Genomic DNA, 23300 nt, shown 5'->3' with positions numbered 1-23300 from the left:
ATGTAAACCTGTCTCAACATCCTTTGAGCAAAACCACTACACACCTATGACAGCAAACCTCACATCACAATGCTGCAAGACACCCAGGAAAGATGTTACACCTTCCTGCAAAAAAATTCAAAATGTTCTTAATTGCGAAAAGAGAGGCCTTAAGATCCCATCACCAGCACTGTCACTCTCTTGAAACAGGGAAACAAACTGCTTCTTTCAAACTCTTGCAGTTCCCCACACCACCCTGACATTATTAATATTTGGTATTATTTGCAGCATTTTGCTAAACAAGTATGAAAAGCATGAACAAAACACAATGAGGCTGACATAAAGCATACTGCTCAAGTAGTAAATAAAATCTAAGCCTGCACCTTTACTAAATCACTAATCTGTCATGCTCTTCTCATGTGAGCCCTTAACTCATTCCACCACACTCATCTTCCCCTACCATAAAAAGGACAGACATGTCTCCTTACTGTTTATTATCAAGGTTTTCAAATAATAATTTCTGATACCTTCTGTCTCTCTCTCCAGCTCACATGGTACAAAGTCACTGGAGTGTAGGGAGAGAAAACAGACAGTACCTTATGATTACATTTATGGAAAGCAAAAGGAGAAACATCAACTTTCCTTGAATGGCAAGTCTCCTAGACAGGCAAAATCCCCAAGCCTGATTATCAAATAGGAAGCAATGGAAGCAATTAAAAGATTTGGAAGAGGAGGTCCACACAGAACCTAACACAGGCAACAAGGTGGAGTAACAGGCTGGCAGATGTTCCCTAGTGTTAAGGTTCTACCTTCTCCTATCATTTGAGTCATTTCCCTTCACTGATGCCCATTTTTTGTTTATCCTTCTTCAAATCTGTCTCCTTTGACACTCTGCTCATCTGACTTCTATATTATCTTTAATAATATTTAACTTTTTTTTTCTTTTTTTAATTATCTTTTTCAGTAGGACTTCATACACCCTGCAGTTCTCAGATCAGACAAACAAAAATCTGACAACTCAGCCCATCTCCCTTGACTGTGACAGTAGACTGCAGCAATGTACCTTCATTTACTCCATCACTTCCAGTTTTCAATATACTGTCCAAGTCTCAATGCTAAATAGTAATTCTGTCTGAATGGTAAGGTTACTCCCAACTCCTCTGCACTGTTCTCGCCCTCAGCTCTTGGGATTATTGCTGAGAGCAGACTGAGTTCTCAGTGAGATCAAGATAAAGGGCCACAGACCCCACTGTCTGACAAAGCTTCCTCATACTTGCAATTGGAACTTTCCCCTAACCCTTTATTCAAACCCTTTTTCCATAATCACCTTGCCCTTTTCCTTGCTGCAGCTCCTTTAATCCTTTTTTTAAATGATCCCTCAGTCCATCACTTCCTACAAGAACACCGTGTGTTTATTTTCTTAACAATAACATCTTAATTTTCTGCTCTTCAGATTATGTGCAGCATTTTATTTTTACAGACCTCCTGTATAGCCACAAAGACAAACACTGGAAAAAGGATAGGTGAGACGTATTTTATGATTCAGATTCTGTTAGCAGCATACTGAAAACTGTTTAGAAAAACATCTGAAGACAGCAACTCATATTCTAACTCAGAGGAATCAAAACTCTCTTGTGCTTACAACACAATCAAGCTGGGACACGAAAAACATAGCATATCACTATTTAAATTACTTTTCCTCATTTGTTCAGTGTGTCACGATTTAAAAATTATACTGAATTAGTACCACATCTAGTATACAGAAATTAGACCATAATATTTTTTGTCATGACTTCTTTCAGCCAACTAGTCCTTACTAATTCCAGAAATAATATTTATCTTGACAAAAATGTTATTTCATTCCATAGTATTTTAAAATGTTAACCATAAGCTTATGACATTGTATTACTAGAACAGAATAAAACCAAAGACTTTGTTCATTCTAGTTCTGAAATTAAAATAATTCAAAATTTGTTTTCTGTTATAACATACAGTTCAAACACACCATCAAAGAAAGCAAGCTATACCCTTGTGAAACTGCAGAAGAAGATACACCATTTAATATTCTGCACAGATTACTTTTCCTAAAAACATTTAAAGCTCAAATGCCTAACTTACCATGCCGAAGTGCTGACTCACTGTCTGCAGTCTCCTGGTTGCTGCTCACACGTCGATTTAAACACAGAAAGCTTCAAGTACAAAGCTAATGACAGTGACTCCCTGATCATGTGACTTACACCACAGAATGGGCAGTACAGCATCTCTCAAATCACAACATTGCTTGCTGTGCCCTCTGAATAAACCACATTTAGCATCAAAGTACAACAAATTTCAACAAGATTGTGGATAACACTAAATTAAAGGGGAGCAGCCAATACACCCAATGGCAGAACTGCTGTTCAGAGAGATCTCAAAAGGCTGAAGAACATAATTCTAATCAATGACACATTCAGCATGTTCTGCAGCAATAGGGAGTTTTTAGATAGTCAAGAAACAATGAAATCTACAGAGCATATTGTTCTGCATTAGTAGAACTGTACTCAGCAGGCTGGGGGAAGTGATTACTTCTCTCTGTCCAGCACCTATGAGACCATAGCAAGAATACCATGCCCAGTTTTGAAGTGCCCAGTGCCTAAGTATTACTGAAATATTTATCCATTTTTCACACAAACAGCCTGATTGGTAGTAAGGGAAAAGCTCTGGACAAATTTCAGGAATTTTTTGAAGTACTTCCCAAAATCTGTCTTATGCACCTAGAAAGCAAGGGCTCCTCTTCTTTGGAGGATCTGGTCCACATAGTGTTAACAAAACATGTTGACCATGAACATATAGACAACCAGACTGGAAATCATGCGTTCAGCTAAAGAAAAAACCCTCATTTTTATTTGACTGTGCTAACATTAAAAAAGTAAAGTCAAATCTCATCATCCCACCAACTGAAGTTCAGACGACAGTACTTCTAGCAACAGTGAGTGGCATTATGAAGGTTTAACACATTTTTTTAAATCACTGGGTTAAAAACAAAGCCAGAATTTTAGTTTAAATGTCCTATTCACTCATTTCTACACTCACATTGGAGACTTTATGAAAAATAATTATTTGGGGTGAAAATATATGTAAACAAAATTTCAGATACTGCTTTTAATTACATGTAATAAAGCAGGTATGTATACTGTTGCCTTTACCAATAAAGTCTCTGAACCTTAAACAGTCACTTGATTAATGCAACAGAATATGTACAATCCAAGATTTTATGTTAAGACTTACCTATTACTGATTCAACTGTGTTACTGCCAGAATAGAATGAGAGAGCTTTGGCATTGATAGCAGAGACAGTTGTAGCCGATGAACTATCTGATCCAACACTGGAGGCCATACTGGAAGCTGTACTTGAAGCAAGTGGATTAACCACTGGAAAAACACTGAGATGAGTCTGTTAAAAAACCATTAACAACATATATGTGTGTGTGTGTGTGTATATCCATATGTGTGCGTGTATATATATACATACACACACTCAACAAAAATTTATGTACAAACATATCAAATAAACAGTATGTATTTTCTTGAGTAGTTATTTTAATTCAAACAGAAAGAAATACAGAAGAACCCTCTGAATTAATAGATTACAGTATTTTTCATTTACCATCAAGTGCATTTCTCCTGTGTGGCTGGGAATCACTACCACGAGGGAATTTTGCTTTCAGTAAAAATATATTTGAATCCTTGCAAATAAGCTCTACTAACATAATCAGTTAGCTGAAGTCTGAGAAACTGTACTATTTCATTATGCATGTGTATGCAAATTGAAATCATGTCATTGTTTTTATCTGTTATTTTCTCATTTAATCCAAACGCAATTGGTGCATAAACTCATCTTTGGTTTAGATAGTAAAGACACATGATTGTGTTGTCTCATGTTATATAATGACTTATACCTGTGCTAATTTTTCCTAGCTGAGCATTTTTTTCACGCAAATCAACATTAAATAACAAAATGTACAAAATTAAAACAAAATGTAATCACGTAACAAGATAAAATGAAAAACAACTTCACAAAGTCTATAGGAACTTGGTGCAGAGTTTCCAGTACATTAATTATCATAAATCTCATCTTCCATAAATACTATCTACTTCCAAATCAAGTTCATCTACAGCTTCATTGTGAAGACAGCCATAAATTTGCCATAATCAAAAGCATCTGCAAATTGCCTCATATTCTTCTCATTCTTCGTGCTCCATGCAGTACACATCTATTGTACATTTTCACAGAACCCAGAGTCAGCTTTCCAGGACCATGTCCAGATAGCTTTTCTATTACTCAAAAAAGTGAGACTCCACAACCTCTCTAGACAGCTTTTTTCAGTGCTCAGTCTCACATACACAGGAAAAAAGTATTTCCATATGTGCAGAAAGAAGTTCCCATGTTTCAGTTTGTGCCTCTTGTTCCTTGTCCTGTCACTGCACTCAAATTTTCCTTAGACTAATTTGTAAAGCACCATATAACTTGGATCCTACACTAATAAATTAACAGAAAGGGCAAAATATTTACGGAATTTAGCTTTTGACAATACCTGCTTGTTGTCTTGTTCATTTATTTCCTCTTGATACTCAGCTAGGAAGCTTTGATGCTTTGCCTAAGAGAAGAAAAATATCTGTAACATATGAACTTTATGGGTTATTGCTGTAAAATATATTATTAGTTTATGATGGGTCAGTGGCATCTCTGTAATGGTATCTTCCAACAGATTGACTTCATTTCCTTCATTGCAGTCCCATATGGAGAGAGAAATTTTAATGATAGTAGAGGATATCTACATGGAAAAGAAACAGCAGTTGTAATTGCCCCACTTATATGCATAACTGAGCATGTGAGAGATATTTCTGGTCTAAAAAGTGAGCAGCCACGCTAGCATCATGCTGTGACAAAAATAACATGTCTCAAATGCTCACCACCTGGAGAATACTTCCCCAAGAATTTGATGGGACAGTAGCCAGAAGTTTGAATGGAAAATGCCTAGATTTTTCATAGATCATGCTGCAAATAACAAAATGAACAAACAAAATTTGCAAACAACAACAAAAAACAAACCAAACCCCAAAACAAACAAACAAACAAAAAGGTCAAGGATAAGGAGAGATTTTTTTTTTAATGTAAATAATTTTTGAAACAAGTGAAACATACTTAAATAAAAATGAATTCTAAGCAATTTTTCTTTGCTCACTGACTTCTTGCAGAACAGAATGAAAAGGACCTCTGTTCCTTTCAGGCCAGTAATTTTCAGTGACTTTCTGACTAGCAGGAAACCCTGCAAAGGTGCTCTCTCTCTCTCTCTCCTTAAGAAAAATTGTTCTTTCCTCTGTCTTGTGTTCTAAGTTAACAAAACTCAGTGCTGATACAGCAGGCAGACAACATCTTCTGCTGAATCTAATTTAGCTTAAGATTGCACTTACACTTCTAGACCCATATTATTCACATACCTGATCTTCTCGTTCAAAGCCTGGTGCTTTTGGATAGCTATATGTTGGTGAAGAAACACCTGACGTGCCAGACTCGAAACATAAAATGCCATTTACTAACGATCTCTGCCTACAAAGTGGCCCAAAGGGTGATAAAGAACTACTGCTACCAGAACTTGACATTACAGTTGGACTTGAAGAACAGCAAATCTGTAGAAGACAGAAAACAATGTCTAATATACTATGTAGTATTTTTTTATGTTTACTGCAAGCATTATAAAACATTTCACTCTTTCAGAAGAACTCATCTGGATCAAGCCAAGCAGTTAAAAAAGAAAAAGACATGTAGAATCTTGGCAAAAAGTATCTCAAATGTTTGTAAATCTCAAAAGGCTGTTTTCTGAACTCTTAAATATGAAAATGTTTATTGAGCAATAAATTACCATTAGAATATTTTAAAACATTACTAAATTTATTTTTAGTTCTGCTGTACATTATGCAGAGAGTAACAGGCTTAAGCTGAAGATACAAACTGTAAGTAGATTTGGACAATTTCTCTGCTAAAAGTACAGTTCTGTTCAACCTGAAATTTTTGAACTCAGGTGCCAGCATCCTATAATAACATGTTTGAGTGGAACTGTGGGCATTGCTTGTTTCTACATTTTAAAGTAAACCGCTCAGTTCTCTTAAACTAGATTTATAACTGGACTCAAAAAGACAGTGTGTAAGTAGTTACATTTATGCCCAACAGCCCAGTGGTGAGAACACTCATTGATAACACACATTTCAATCACTACTGGAATTGTTCCCAAACAGAATCTGCCAGCTCTGAAGAAACTAAATAATTTGATACAATAATGGAGTGAAATTCTGCCAAAGTTGTTTTGGCTTATTTAAATACAAAACACACACTGAATCAGACAGAATAAACAATATATAGTTTAGTGTTAAACTTTCAACTTAGGGTTACTTCTGACCCTTAATTTTACTCTATGCTACAAAGAATGTGAAAGTATTTTAAGCAAACCAGGATTTTAACAGGAGACATCTCTCCCTGCAGAATAATGCAACCTCAAAATTTTCCTCCTGAGCAGCAGGGACTTCACATTCAAATTTCTAAAAATCAGGTACAGGACAGACATGAACATAGACGAGATCTTAACCCTGGACAGAAAAAAAAACAACCCACCTCCACCAAATGTATTCCCTATAATGGCTGGAGATTATTACCTATATATATACATTCAGTCACTCTTGTCCCTACAGGAGCTCTCCTGTCACAAACCTTATCTGTACATAGTTCTGTAATAAGATAGCTTCTGAAATCAAAAGTCAGCTTCTCTTCACAAGTCTGAAATGTACACATACCCTGAGAGATTACAGAAATAGAAGAGTGGGCCCCAAAACAAAAATAATTTAATTGATAGGTTTACTTGTACAAAATTTCTTCTGAAGTCAAAGACTGAAGAATTCAAGTTTTGGCCAAAAGCTTGTTAAAACATGCAAAGTTTTGCTTTCTATTACCTTTTACTCTAAATCCAAAACTGAGAATTGCCTCTGTGGATACAAAGTTTGCATATTTTTCCAACTCTAAAACACTGAAATTATTTCTGAACGTAATTTTTATGCATGGTTACATCTTGAAAGTACTCTTAAAAGCATGATTCTGGTAGCACTAGGCTGCTAAATGCAGCAAACAAATATGTAAGATAAAATTACTAGACAGCAAAGGCAGACTAACATGCAATTTAGATACTAAGTTAGATAAAATACTGGCTCAGTTAAGGATGCGTTTCCTAATTTGGACAGAGTGTTTCTCAGATGTGTATTTCATGTCCACTCATTCAGCTAGTCAACACAAGATTATTTCACCAACACAAAAGATGTACATGATGCTTGTTCCCCCTACAATGTGACCTAATGAAGACCAGAAGAAGAGGGAGGAATGAAGATAGCCATTACGGATTATTTGTCCTGGTGACAACAGAGCTCTAAGTGGGGAATGATGCCCTTGTTCAACATGGGCTTGAGATATAAGGTTGAGTATCTAGACCGTAAAAGTGCCACTCATGATCCCCTTGGTTGCAGTAGGTAGCAACAGTGGCATTATCATACATACATATCTGTAAGCATTAAGAGCTTACAATACAATTTTGTGTAGTTTTGCTCTGAAATACTAAACTAAACTAATCACTTGACCCCCTAAGATGAAGATAGCATTGTCTGATTACACTCTTATGGGCTATCTCTTAAGAGTCCACGAAGATAAAGAGTAGACAGAGAGAGCCTCTACTCTGTCCTTTGAATTATTCAGAAAATAAAAAGTTATTTAAGTTTGAATAACTGGACTACAAACTATCACAAATTTTGTGTGACTCAACTTGCACAGAAAATATAAAAAACTCATGCAAACAAAGGAGGAAAAGAAAATGAGTCACACAATATCCACAGTACATTAAATACACAAAGCAAGAAAAAAATTAATCTACTCTGAATATACAAGGAAACTACTTTTTAAAATCACTCTTTGTTGTATGAAGTTATTCTTTAAAATTTATTCCTCTCTATCTCCTGTCTGCCCCCATACTATATGGTTATCTCCTAATACAAACACAAGAAACGTCCTCATGGGTTAGACCCAGAGTAATATCCTGTTACCAAAAGAGGCAAGAGGAGATGATATTTGGGAAGAATACCTGATCCGTCTTGCTACTTATGGTCACCAAATAGAATCCTTGAGGCAGAGAAAGTAAAGGAAGAATTTTTGAACTACCTCTCTTCCCTCTCTAAGAGACTCCTCCAGGTCTGGTGAAAATTCTCTGGACAAAAATGCAAAGACTGATCAGGACCCTCTTCCTTTTTGACCAGGCTTCTAAGAAGCACCTCTTCTATAACCCAAGGCTAGGTGTACTTCACAGAGAAACCATGACAGGTGAAACTAGCACTCACATTATGAGAAATAACTTATTCTCAAATATTGTTCAGTATACTGTTGGGGAAACAGTTCAGAAATACACAGGTTGTGAGCAATCCTGACTTGCTTCAGCTTAGGCTACATTGGGTTAATGGTTATTGAGGCCTAGTGGCAGGTTTTCAAAAAATGAGCTAATGGGAAAGAGATAACTTAATTCGCAACAGAAGAGAAAAATAATTATGTGAGAAGAGTGGTTCCGTGAGAATGGAATGTGTAATTGGAATACAAAGCCACCTGCATGATATGATGGTGTAAACAGGGCTTCTCTATATAAGTGAGTGCAGATTGTTAATGAAAGATTTCATACAATCATATTGATGTGTACATGGAATCAATTCTTAAGCCTCTGCAGATTTTTTCCCACAGTATACCTGTATCTTTTATCTCTTATGCTTTTTTCACATAGATAAAAATAACTTCCAAGAAATGTAAAGAAACTCATCATTAGAAACAGCCACACAACTTAGTGCAGTACAGATGGCAAGATGGTGAACAAACATATTTTTATCAAGAGTAATTTGTGATTCACAGTTTATATGGATTCAAATGTCAGTAATAACATAAAATGAGTGCAATATTCGTGATTAGAAACAAAAGAGTGCAAGAGAGTGTAAGGGAAACTATAAATGCTTCCTTTTTGTTCCTCAATGCAGGAGAATTCACATTTTGGCATCAGTGCTGGCATGAAAAGCAAGGCAACATCCTCAGCACCACTGATGCCAGGAAATCTACTACCGATACTAATTTTGGGGAGGGGGTTGGGTGTTTTCTGCTTTCTTAGACAGAAGTGCAAACAATAGAAGACAGAATTCAAATAGTTGCTTCAACACTAGAGGAATCCTTCAACATCTTTGGAAACTGTTCTACAAATGTAACTTAAGATTTGTGGCATTTGATTGTTCTGATTGTAGGATAAAAAAGGCACAAGAGAGTTAATTACTCTTCAGGAATTCATCCCTCCTAAAAATGGAAATCTGCTTTACTGTGTAGTCAAGACTTAAAACACAGGAAGGATACAGTTGAACCCTTAAGGTTTAGAGTCTGCTTGAAGTGAAGACCAGTGACATTTGTGACATTACTTCACAGAGGCTCAGCTCTAAATTGTTACAAATTTCATTTTTAAGCTTAGCTAAACACTGAAGTTGGATACATTTCAGATTACCTTTCACAGAGTTTAGAAAAGAACAACTTTTCCAATTTCACATCTTGGCTCAAGTCCATAGGAGGATGCCTGAACATTTGACACACAAGTCAAAATATTCCAAGCTTGCCTTAACAAAGATCACATCCTCATAATGCTTTAACTAAACAAACTTTGGCATCAGATTCTTACAAAAAGATCATTTGTCACTATTCCTCACTACATCTTCATTGTTTAGAAAAACAGCATGTAGAACAACTGATACATTCCCTTGGTTCTTGCCTACTCTAGGCCTTGCTTATAGCTGAACTTTTTTACACATATACCTATAAAACTAGTTATATTTCCTATGAAAGCAGCAGCTTCTTGGTTTTCCTGTTTAGTGTTGTATTTTATGGCTTTGCAAATACTGCTGATACACTTGTGGGGTAGATGGGAAGATTACAGGAAGAGAAAACATGTAGGTATTTTTAATTAATATGTAAAATTAATTTTGCTCTCAAGTAATTTATTTTATTCCCACATCCCTCACTGTCTAAGAACCCTAATCCCACCGTAAAAGTAGCATGATTCATCACCATTGTTCAGACTTCGATGCATTATCACAATTTATTTACTTACCAAATGTTACAAAGTTACAAAGGCAACTTGAGTGTCAATGAAAGCAGTAGAATGTTAGCCCTGAGTCTGCAATCTGGATGACCATGACTGAGCTGACAAGCAGGGCTTAATTTTGCTAACTCTAACATGTGATCATGTACTTACAAATGATTGATAAACTTGATACAACAAAGATGCTCAAAAGAATATGCATTTCGTACTGATATAGTAACATGTGAAAGGTAATGAACAAGCTAGAGAAAGCATGAGAAGCATCAGCTGACTATGGCTGCATGCACTGAGACAGACTAGTTAATCCAAATATCATGGCACTGTGTGAAAAACTGACATAGAAGAAGACCATGTGGGCATGCTAAACTGCAATAAATTTGCAGGATATAAATAACAGGAGTTGAAATGAAGGGATGAAATTCTGGTGAGATGGAAGCTTATTGCTGAGAATGATGCATACATATGGGATGCAGAGGACTGTATGCCAGGCAGGTTACTGTGGCACAGGTGACTGACTAAAAGGGGAAAAGATTATACTGTATGATAAACATTACATAGCTGAAGATTCATGGAAAAACACGAGAACACACAAGGAGCAACAGATATAGGAGTAAATGTGAAGAAGTGATAACATGACTGACTTCATTAACCAAGTTGAAATGCTGCAAGTAACATCTGAACATTGATCAAGCTATGTCGAGACTTTGGCACAGAAGCCACTCAGGAAGCTTAGTCTATTACCATTTCCTGTAACTTAGGAGTTCAGATACATGAATTTCTAAAACAGAAGAAATAAGGAAGACCCTCTTCAAAGATGAAGAGTGAGAGAAAAAGGTTTATGGCATTAAAGCAGTAGGAGAATGAGTAAAAAAGAATGTTCTTTCTGGCAACTAGATAACATTGAACAGAGCACAGAAGAGTAGTAATGGTTAGGAACAAGCAGCAAGAAGCTGAAAGTAAAAACCGCTGTTTGAAAATACAGCTTCTAAAGAGGACACATAGGTCTGGGAAAACAATGAATGACTTTGTTTCTACAATTCATACAAACATTCCAGATCTTACTTAATGCACCTTGCAGCTCTGATGCAATATAAGAAAAACGGGTATGACAACAAAGTCAACCTAGGACATGCCAGAGCAACACAACACAAAGAAATATAAAAGTGTGTGAAGAAAGAAGTACTACTAACTGAAATGAAAAATTAACAGTTGAGGGAAATACTGTACCAAACAGGGTAAACTTCATTGTGGACTAAATTTAAGTTAAGTACATTTTGTTAAGTACATTTAGATGATACAGCTGGTGAAGTATAAAGCAAAGGGAACTGCAAGACAGACTGAGGAAAAACAGTACTATCAAGATCAGGTGATCTGGCAAAGTATAATGTTAGATGCTTCAAAACAAAAAGCAGAAACATGGAGGGAAAGAAACACTGATGTAGAAACTCTCCATTGAAACTCAACTCACACCACAAAAAGGCTGGAGATGAGAGTATTTCCTGAAGTTTTAAGGAAAGATACAGCAGAGTAATGACTGATGACAGTCCAATTGACAAGTTAGAAGAAGACAAAAGATTACAGTATAGCTGAGATAATAAGGTATACATTTAAACAGTTATACAGTTTTCCTCACTATCAACCTGGATCACAGAATCTTAAAGGCTTCATTCTTCCAATAATGTTGATGGGGCAGTAGTACTACCACATTACAGAAACTGGGACCTAAACCACTTGCTCACACTCAGGTAGAGAAGCATAGAGGCAGAAATTTAGCATGATAAAAAACACTAAAATTAAGCTTACTCAGGGGCAGCGTCTGATGGTGATGAGAACAAAGGTGAAGGAGAGGACAGGAACACAGCTCATTGGAACGGTGAAAAAACAAACCATGCATGTAAATCAGTTGCTGGCGTATAGAAAATGGAGGGGAGGGAGGAAAACACTGACAAGAAAACTCACAAATTAAACATAGAAAAACAGAAGACAAACTTGCTAATGAAAAATCAGAAACTGAATATTCGGAAAAACTAATAATGGAAGTGAGTTCAAATAATTCTGCAGGTAAGTAGTCAAGTTAAAGAAAAACAAAACATTTTGCCCAACACCAGAAAAAAGGTGGTCACTTGCAACAAAACTTCTAGTAGAAAGCACAGGGAAGGGTCTGGGGTCAACTTTCCCCATTCTCACACCTAAACAATAGTAAGAGCAAGATTCACTGAGTATGGAATGGAAAACGTACACAACATCACCAGATTCCTAATGACCAACAGAAAAATCCATGTATATGGAAGAAGATTCCCCATAGCTGGGAAGGTATACAATACAATACTGGATACAATAGTGTTTCAGCTATACGTAAATAATTCATAGAGGGCTAAGAAGACTCTGAGAGAAGAGATGCTGTTATGGATCTCACCCGAAAGCTTTAAAACCTCAGCAACAACAAAATTAGGTTCCTAGTTAAAAAGGAATACCATCTCTCAGAACCTTTCATTTACAAAAGCACACTTCTGCACTGGGAACCTAAGATAAATGTAGGCAAATTGGTATCTTTATTGTCAAATCTACAGGACGGCAATATGAAGCTATAAGAAAGAAATCCAGAAATTTCAACAACTGCACTTAATTTATTGCCAGTTCCATTTAAACATTATTTGAAATATGTCCAATATCTAGTCTCTAGCCAAACAGATTAGATCAATAGTGCTGGAAAGGTAGAAGTAAAAGCTCTGGCAATAAATGTGTATGTACTTAGGACTCTGCACTGCAAATTAGTTAAGAAAAATGCAAGTCAGGAGAGAACAAGAAAGATGTAATTATCTTGGTATATTATTTTGCAACAAACATAAAAACTAACAAAAGGATATATTCCAACAGATACTAAAAGGAAAAAAAAGGATCAGCAATGTTTTCCTTGCCCTTTCTCTCCTCCATCCTTAACTGGTAAAATTTGCTAATATAAATTACATTTACCACCTTTGTAATCAAATACCTTTCAACTACCAAACACACTGCTTGTACCACACCACAGTAAGAAGTTTAAGTATATCACGTTCAAGTAGTGCATTCAATTCATTCTTAGTGTTAACCAATTACGGCAGAGAAGAGGACTAGGATCAAGCAAGACCTCCGATGAATGAAACCTTTCCTATAGAAAAAAGAGATGTGTCAATTAAGCTGTCCCTATAGTTGCATATTTGATTAACAATGATGATCCTCACTTGTGGCATTCAAAATACTGCATCTAAATACGGAAAAGGGGGAAAAAGGGGAAATAAAAGGGAAAAGGGGAAAAAGGGGGAGAACAAGAAATGAAAATGCAAAATAATTACATAGTTAAATCTGGTGCCAAGGACAGACATTCTATTTATGCTTACACTATCAGTAAATATTACTGCCTGACATTTACTATAGCTGTGGGTTTTTTTCTCTTTTGCTGAAGCACAAAGAAATTAAAAACAGATGTTAAACATGGTATATTGGCACAGTGATTATTATTCAGTAGTAACTTTTCCAGAATTATTACACTTACATTTCCAGGACTGCCCACTGCTATTTTGTAATGTTGTTTGTGGAGTTTAAGACTGCTGCTCCATTCATTTGCAATTTCCTATGCTGTCTGTTGAAAACAGGTGAGGGCCTGGCTTTTGATTGACAACCAGTTTGCAGGAATGACTACATTCATGGTGTCCTCTGTTGAAGGAATCCCCAACAAATTACACACAGATTTGATACTTAGCTGTGTGAATTTAACAATTACATTACCTAGTACCAACACAGCACCTGTCACATTGGAAACATCAATCACAAACAACAAAAACTCTCTTTTTCTTTAAATATATGTATATGGGCAAGGTAAGAATAATATCATTCATCATTATGTTTCTGTTGACCACTAACAAATGTGATTAAGTCTTTCTTATCTGCTCCAATCAAAAACAGGTGGGAAGTTAAGTAGAAATACAGATATTCAAAGTATTCTAGGTTTTGCCTAATTTTCCAGAATTTCTATGGCACCAGGGTTTAAAGACATCACTTTTAGAAATCCTGTCTGGAAAGGTAACAATGGTATCATTGAAAACAAGTTGTTTACCTTTTCTAGTCTAGAACTAACTAACTTTACCACTCAACAATCTGAAGTGAATAGGAACTTGTACTATTTAACTTTAAAAGAAACAGTAACTTATGAGAAAGTTAATAATTAACTTACATGCAAATTGTGACCAATGACTTCTCAATTTTCAAAACAGAAAATTCAACTCACGGTGACAGAAAATTACTTCACAACTCCCTAAAGTCCATTTGTTAAATTATTAAACATCTTGACTATTCAATTTCTTAAAATTACATATCTAAGGAGCTTTTAGACTTCTCGTGTTTACAGAAAAATGATGAGTTAATTAAAAAAATGTTTACTTTAGTAAGCAATTACAACTAATAACATTCCTCAATTCATATCCACACATACAAGCACACCAAAGTAAAGAAGTCAGGACTGAAAATAAAATCTCTTAGTAAATTCTATAGGCACAGGATTATTTTTTTTTTAGCCACTACTGCATTTCTGGAGGCGGGTAATAATAAATTTATCATTTAAAATCAAATTTAAAAATTTCTCTACTAGGAACAGTAAGTCACTCTTACAAGAGTGCATGAAAGTACAAGCCATAGTAGGAAACGAAACAAGTAAACATACTTAAGACACCCCTCTTCAGTGGAGATAGTACAACTGACGATTGTTTCTAATGATGTGTGGTTTTTTTATCTAGCATTTGACTTATTACAATTCCACGACTTCTTACTGCATGATCCAAAGCTCTACTAGATATTTCCACTATTGTATAAAATCAAAAAATAAGGAAGTGATTAACAAAAGGGAAAGGAAAAAAGCAACTAGTAAGTACCCACTATACACAGAAGTCCAGTCCAGCCATACCCAAAATAAAGGAAGAAGAAACCATAGGGATTGCTATGATAATGTCCCTACTGTTTCTCTTACAGAATGAAAATGCAAAGAACAGCTGTGAAGACAGAAACATATGCGTTGGCTTCTTGTAGTTTACTCTCACTTTCAGAAGTATCACTGCATTGTGAAGCTGCCTGCTCATGTCCAGTCCATCCTCACACTGTCATAGGAAAAGCAATTACCTGACTCATGCTCTCTCTTAATCTTCATTAGTTTTGTTGCCCCTGACACAACCATATACTTGTCCAATATTCTATAAATGACTGTAAGTAGTCATACCACCAAAACCAGGAAGTGTAAGACTGCCCTCCAAACATTTCAAAAAGAAATAATCTATCTTTTCAATGTAGTTAGGTAGAACAACGTGAATTTTTTTTTCTATTTGTTCAGCCTTAAAGATACAGCAAGCTGTCCACTACCTGACGGGGCTACAAGAAAGCTGTGGAGGGATTTGTTTACTATTTGTATTGATAGTACAAGGGCTTAAGATTTTCAAATTGAAAGAGAGATTTAGATTAGATCTTCAGAAGAAATTCTTTACATTGGGAGTGGTGAGACAATGGAACAGACTGCCCAGAGAACTTGTAGACGCCTCCTCCCTGGAAGTGTTCAAGGGCAAGTTAGGCAACCTGGTCCTGAGGGAGGTGTCTGTGCTCATGGCAGGGGGGTTGGAACTAGATGTTTCTTCAAGGTTCCCTTCTTAAACCAAACTATTCTGTAACTCTATGATATTCTTCTTACTGATAGTAAAACAGCTACGTTAAATTCGGAATGGATGATTTCTATATCATTTCTAATCTCTTCCAACATGGGAATTTCATGAAGTAAGAAGTTAAGTTTTCATTATTCCATTATTTCAATCGTGGCAAAGTAGAAGATAACAGTCTTGGATGAACAATCTGAAGGCAAATGCTTTCAGTAACAGAAGCTATTCTTTGAAGTATTTCCAGATTCTTGCTAGCAGAATTTCAGTCTGCTCGTGTTTCTGTTTCAAAACAATCTATTTTTGTTAAGATGCCAATTGTCGTGAGGCAATCAATGGATAAATGAATGACACAGAGATGTGTTCATTATTTTAAGAGTCCATTACTCAAGCATTCCAACTTACCCTAGCTAGCCTTTTTTGGGGGAAAGAGGACAGCTGACAATATTCTTGGTGTTTCTTTTCAGTTTAACTAAGGCCCTAGTTCTGCCAAATACTTGAAAGGATGTTTAACTTTTACCTGAGAAATTTACTATAAGTTTTAACAGGACATCTAATACAGTTTTAAAAATCAAGTACGTGTGCAGCATATTGCCCAAATCAAGCTGAAAAAAAATATAAGGACAAGCTGCATTTGTAAAGAAAAGCACCTCTTATTTTACTGCTGATGGAATGCAGCTAGCTCTCATAGCAATGTATGGTATTTTGAAAACATGGAATGAATTTTCTAAAAACAGTGACATCAAATGCCATTTATGCATTAAAATCAAAGATGTTAAATAGCTTCTGTCACTGATGCTTAAACATGATGGTTCATTTTATGAACACTGATAGAAAGGAACAGTTCTCTCACTTACCTTCAACATGAGCAAATGCACAAAATGGACCACGTGGGCAGTAACCTGTCTGGCGCATGTCATTGCACTTTGTAGATTTATATATCTAAAAAAAAGAGAAGGGTGGTTAATCTAAACATATTTGTTACACAGTGGCATTATTGTTAGAAAATTTTAAAACCTTTAAATGAAGAAAATGAGTATTTACTAGCAATATTTATGTATTTTAGTTTTCTCAGAAAATTTCACTCTTACTACATTTTTTAAAAAATCAAAGAGAAGAAAAAGAAAAATGGAGAGAAAAACAAAGAAGAAAAAAAAAAATAGAAGAAAAGCAAACCCTAAGACAGGAGAACTGTAACTCTCTTCTGTATAACAAATAGAGATTCCATTTCTAACCACAGAACTGGATGACCGAGTAAAAAAGAGGACATGTTTACTTATGCCAAAATCCAGAGAACCATTAATCATTCGTAAGCAATACAACAAAAATGTTTATCAGTTGAAAACCACAGCAATAAAATAACTATTTTTTAACAAATTTAGTTTTGATTAAGCAAATGCCTAAACAACTGGAAGTGTTGAACTAAATGCCCCATGTTTTTGCATAAAAAATATATTTAATTGCTAATCTAATCCATAACATCTTTAAAATTGCTAAAAGTAAGCAGAAACATAGTTCTTACCTCAGGATGAAACTGCTGCTCTGTACGAGAATGACAATATTTACAGCTATCCCCACTTTCACACCTTGAAGGTTCACCCCATTCATCTGCATGTTTTACACTGGGGCAAGGAGTGGACCTAGAAAAAAGTTACATCCAGAAAAGTGTTTGCATCTTGCTTCTCAGCAGATTCTCAAACCCACTTCCTCCTCAATCTTAGATTCTGGGACTGATAAAGTTGCAAATTCTAAGACACTTCTTGGAAATTCTTTGGCAGAAACATGAGCTCGTAAGATTCTATGTATCTCATGTCTAAATACATTTATTGACAGTCCTGAGAATCTCAAGCAAACCTTTAATTCCGAACCTTGTAACACTGCAAGAAAGAACACCAACACCAACAAAGAAACCACAATGTATAAGAAGGATGTAAAATGATGTAACGATGAAAACAGAGGTTGATGCATTGTATTTTTTGTCCTAAAAATATTGTTCAGGAATGGAAAATAGAACAAAACCAGAAAAGAGACAGAAAATATAATTGATCTTTTCATAACAAAAAGGTTTGACTTAGTGATTCTGAATTTTGCTAAGAATAATAGAAAATCTTTTATTTCTTCACAAGAAAGAAGGATCTTTCCATTACAGCTTTACAGCTTTTGTCTAAGAACTGTCTGATCATTCTAAACAGATGTTTCTTTGTAAACATAGTACAATAAAATTTTGCAAGACTCTGGGGAAAGATGTTTTTATTCTTTAAAGAATTTCCAATTGCATTACAGAAGAACCCAAATAAATCAGTCCCTTTACAACTGACTGACCAAACAATCTATTCTTAATCTATTACGTACTTGTATTGAATTTTCTGGGACTTCGTCGTCTATCTCGACTGTTGTGATAGTGTGGACACCGCATAACCCTGGCGGCAAAGTCTGGGTGGCTTGGTACATTGTTCTGTCTTGTAGCCAGCTAATACAAAATTTGTGTCTGTAAACAAGTCAACAATAATTGAAATAAACAACTAGTTTTTGGCATTCAGAGAGTCTTTACTTGAGCTTAGGTTATCACACAGCTTTTGTAAAAATAAATTATGATTTACTGACCCCTGCCCCCATTCTTACAAATTTAGGCTGAGTCCTGCATTTTTTTAAACAAAATCTAAACATTTACATGCAAAGCAATTTTCATTGCTTTTATGTTCAGTAGCAATAATACAATAAAGTACATACTAAAGGCACGAGTAATCTATAGGCAAATTAAACTATCTGGAATTCTCATATACAGTTTAACATTTTGAAAATCAACACCTGAAACAATGTTCTTTCATTTTAGTACGACAAACGCAAAAACCTGAAGCAGTATTGTATCTGAATTTCTCTTTTCAAGTTTAGTTGTTGATGGTCTTTATTTTACCAAAACTACTTTAATTTAAAGGTTATCTAGTAAGAACTTCCTGGACAAATTCCAGATCCTCTTCTCTATCCCTAAACCTTTACTGCCAGGAAGGAGGAAAAAGATAACAAACAAGGTTCTGGTATAAAACATAAAAATACAAAAACACTGAAGTAAATAAAAAAGGTACAATTTTGCTAACAGCAAGCAGGGGTTTTTGAGGGGTAAATTCATGTCAAAGCAACCTAACTTCTTCCAAAGGTGGGCAAGTAGATTGTAGGTAAACAGCAGCAGTCAATGTCATCTTGAATTCAGCAAGCCTTTCAGCCTGAGGTGTTCTCAAAAAATGAAGTGCACAAAACTACAAGACTCCTGCAGGATTTGTGGAAAACTAGCTGGAGAAACATTCTCAAGAAGTAATTAATTGATATACCTTCAAACAGCAAAGATTGTTAAGAGTATTGCATGGAGTCTACTCTATGCCCAGTCCTTTCCAACATTAAAGATTTCGGAAATAGGTTGAAATCATTAGTTTGATGATTTTTCAATCCCCAAAGGTGCAATCTTACTATATATGCCAGGATTGACATGAGTCCACACAATATTATATAACACAGACCTGCCACAATGCAAGGAATGAAAGAGAAATACTAGTAGCTGGTCAATTGTGCTGTCTTTTTAGGTTGAACATCCAATATTTTTTATTTAGAGCTGACAATTAAGCTCTATGTTATTAGTACTTAAATGGTTGGAACTCATCCTGCAGTAGACTTAAAAATACAGAGCAGACAAGTATCACACAGTCATCTCCCTTTGAATTCCTTAGAAACAGCATCTTTCATGTGATCTCTTCTGTATTAATGTCTCCACGTGAATTTAGTGAAAGTCATTGCACTCATCAGTCTTTTCCACAGTGAGAGTTGGGCAAGAACTCTATCAATACCAATTGATAGTAACATCTTTGGCTACATAGTGAGCAAGTCTAAACCAAGAACATGAGAACAAAATTTGACAGCTTTAGGAAAACGAGGGCATTTGATCTACTTTAACGGATCTAATGTAATGCTTTCAAGGCATTCTTGTATTTTAATATTCTGCTCCATTTCTCTGTATAATATTCTACTTCATTCCTTCTAGTCAAGCTCAGCAAAAAATAATGTCCACTAACTACTCTAGTAATGACTCAAAAGGAAGATTTGAATCATTACTGCAACTTAGCACAGACAGAGCTCCTACTCACTTTTAAGAACAGCTCTTCAATTGACAAATTAGCAATGCTCATATCAAGTTAAACTGGAAAAGGCCTATTAAATATCTTCCAAACATTTTTAAAATACAATCTGAATATAAATATGAATGAAAGTACAACTTGTTCATAAATATCCATACTACTCATGTAAAGCAAATCTTTGCTTTAAAAGAGGTTTTAGAACTTCCCCCAGATGAAGACACAGGATCAACAAATTGGATCAAGTATCAGTAAAGAAGCAGAAAGGGGACAGTGTAACATTACCCTGCCATCTTGGATCTTCACTAAGGATCTTCTCAGTCATTGCCTGGCTTGCTGAGACTCCCAGCTGCAGATCTGGAATGCCTTCACTACATCCTAGCTGCCCATTCTGTAAGGCTTCCTGTGCCTGAAGTTCCCTGGAATTGGGAAGAAGAAAATAACACTTCGCAACTGTATAAGCTACAGTAACTGTCACAGGTATAATCCTGTCCAAGTCTATAAAAATTCAGTCACCTAACCCAGCCTCTTACCAAGCCTAAATTGTAAAAAAATAATAAATTGCCTGTATTTCAAACAATTACTCATGCTGAAGCTGACAAACAATCTTAAGAAATAACCATGTCATATACCCCGTATGTTGGTGTGTTGACTATTTGAATATGCTCACAATTTCTGATATTTCACCACCACATAGGATATGGTAGAGCTAAAAAAGACATGGCAATATGGTGATCAGAGATACAGAATGCCTCTATGAAGAAGAATTCAATACCGTAAGACTCTGCATTGAGAATGCTATCGCTGAAGGAAGGTACAAATATAACTAGTGAATACATCTTATGAAATCAGCCAAAGTACTTTGGGATGAATTTAAGATTTTGCAAAAAAAGTTTGTGAAGACATTCGCAGACCTAGTAGCAAACAACAATCACTAGGAGGATATATAATCTCTTCTGCAAGAGTTTACAACCACTTTGCAAGTAAGCAACCACAAGCTTGCCACAAGATCAGAGTGACTGCTACCAAACTAGAAGATATTTTATCAGTGGTATGAAACCTCTACCAAAATTCTGAGACAATTTTATTACACTGTTTTTTAGTAAAATTAAGCTCTACAGAGATTCAGCGATGGCAAATCTGTAAAAATATCTTTTTTTAAAGATACTATAGCATTATTACATTGGGCAGAGTTTGAAGCAATGAAGAAACACAGTGAGGAATCAAACACTAGAGGTGGATCTATAGTACTCTACAAGAATCAAAGCCCTTTACCTTCAATTGGCACTGCCTTCTCTAGACACAAATATTGAAGGAATTTACCTCCTGTACCAAAATGCTCCTACTCAGGATCTCAGAGGAGTCTGAAAGGTGTGGTGGTTTTTATGTAAGTAGTTATAATACGGTATTTGTGTTATATGGTATGTGTTTCTCCGACAACTGCAAGAGAAATGTAGGGAACAGAACAAAGGTCTTTATGTGACATTCATTGACCTCACTATAGCTTTTGGCATTTTGAGTAGAAAGGGCCTGTGGCAAATTTGGAATGATTAGAATGTCCCCCCAAGTTCCCTCAAAATGATCATCCTGCTACATGAGGATCAGTGGGCCAAGTCAGATATGGCAATGCACCCTCTGAATCCTTCCCAATAAGCAATGGTGTGAAAGGAGGCTGAATTCTCACACCCACTCTATTCACAGTCTTCTTCAGCATGATGCTGCAAAAGGCCACAGCAGGCCTCAATGAAGAAAATGGCATTTAGATCTGATGTGAACCTTTTCAAAATTTCAAATGTTTCTCGAGCAAATTCTTTCACCAATCCTGTAAGAATGCCTCGTTAGCACCTATTGAGGCCTAAAACTGGTCAGACCACCTCCCCGGCGCCTACCGAAAACAATAGGGAAATTAACAAATAGATAAGAAAAGTCGGTTCCGGGAAACCCGTGAATTTCTTCAATTTATGCAAACGAAGACCCCCTCCTTCCTCTCCCCGTTTTATTTTAAAAACCCAAAAAAAGAACCAAGCATTCGGCAAACATTCGGCAAGCATTCGGCAAGCATTCGGCAAGCATTCGGCAAGCATTCGGCGAGCCAGCAAGCGACAGACAAGCCACCAGAGCAGCTAACTCCAAAGCAGCCAGGAGCCAAGGAGCAACCAGCCCTGAAGGCAAAGCCGAGAACAGCTCCGCCGCGGCCCGGACTCGGTAATCCGATCTCCTCTCTTTACTTGTTCTCTTGTTCCCTGAAAATAAATCCTATAACTTGTTAAAATCACTAAGTATTATTATTTTCTTTTGTAATTCTGCGTGTCTCTGAAGCAGTGGCTGGTTTTCCTCAAACAAAATATTAAAATAATAGGTCGGATCGCGACAAGATCCAATTTGGGAGCCTATTCAACCTAAGGCGACTGAAGGCCCACACCAAGACCCTAAATCACCACGTCCCAGAGTTGCTTTTTGCTGATGATGCCACCCTCGTTGCTTACACAGAAGCAACTCTGCAGCACATAACATCCTGCCTTGCAGACGCTGTAGACCTTTTTGGGCTGGAAGTCAACTTGAAGAAGACAGAAGTTCTTACCAGCCTGCACCACAGGAAGATTTCCATCATCCCCACATCACCATAGGCAAATCAGAGCTTAAGTCAGTCCAGCAGTTTAGCTATCTGGGATGCATTATTTCCTCGGACGCCAAGATTGACAAAGAGATAGACAACAGATTAGCAAAGCCATACAGAGCATTCAGAAGACTTCATAAAAGAGTCTGAAGAAAAGTACAAAGATTAATGGCTACAGAGCCACTGTACTGTCTACTCTTTTACATGGGTCTGAATCATGGGTTATCTACTGCCTCCACCTGCGACTCCTTGAATGTGTCCATCAGTGCTGCCTCCATACAACCCTAAACATCCTCTGGACTGACTGTGTGACCAATGTTCCTCTCCTGGAACAGGCAGGGTCACCACTACTGAGGCCATGCTACTGAGGATGCAGCTGTGCTGGGCAGGGCACGTCTCCAGGATGGAAGTGCACCACCTCCCCAAGATTGTATTCAGCTCCTTCTCATGCTCTATAGGTAGCCAATCACCAATAAATAATGTTAACACACATAAAGACATTTAGAGAACAGAGCTTGTTTTCAGTCTTGATATACATTGGTTCCTCATTCTAATACATTACAAAAGATTACAAAGACACCAAGCACTTTTTGTTCAGACTGATGTGGCATCGTGCTGCATATGCTAAAAGAGGAAAGTTAAAAAGCAAAAAATGGACAGTTGTTTTGCAGAATAAGAAGAATCAGCTAGCTAACTGAGAAAGGAAAGTGAGATAATTCTGAAAAGG

At 36.3% G+C, this 23300-nt stretch overlaps 1 protein-coding gene across 5 annotated transcripts in view; it reads right to left on the bottom strand.

Moving 5' to 3' along the window:
* The window catches only part of UNKL (unk like zinc finger), a 44668-nt gene that overhangs the window by 20330 nt on the left and 1038 nt on the right, over positions 1-23300 (bottom strand). Inside the window, exons 1-7 of one of the 5 annotated variants that reach the window (XM_030460066.1) lie at positions 20242-20324; positions 18188-18323; positions 17358-17475; positions 16693-16777; positions 5461-5649; positions 4554-4616; positions 3247-3412 (exon numbers count right to left, since the gene is read on the bottom strand). In XM_030460066.1, the coding sequence (XP_030315926.1) occupies positions 3247-3412; positions 4554-4616; positions 5461-5649; positions 16693-16777; positions 17358-17449 (595 nt within the window). In that variant the 5' untranslated portion in view covers positions 17450-17475; positions 18188-18323; positions 20242-20324. Of the gene's footprint in view, positions 1-3246; positions 3413-4553; positions 4617-5460; positions 5650-13698; positions 13860-16692; positions 16780-17357; positions 17476-18187; positions 18324-20241; positions 20325-23300 lie in introns of those variants that run through there. The other 4 variants (XM_030460067.1, XM_030460069.1, XM_030460070.1 and 1 more) reach the window with 4 other exon arrangements.

The sequence above is a fragment of the Calypte anna genome, chromosome 14 (assembly GCF_003957555.1).
Source record: "Calypte anna isolate BGI_N300 chromosome 14, bCalAnn1_v1.p, whole genome shotgun sequence".
Lineage (NCBI taxonomy): Eukaryota > Metazoa > Chordata > Aves > Apodiformes > Trochilidae > Calypte > Calypte anna.
The sequence above is the reverse complement of the archived record's forward strand: the minus strand, read 5'-3'. Positions and strand labels throughout refer to the sequence as shown.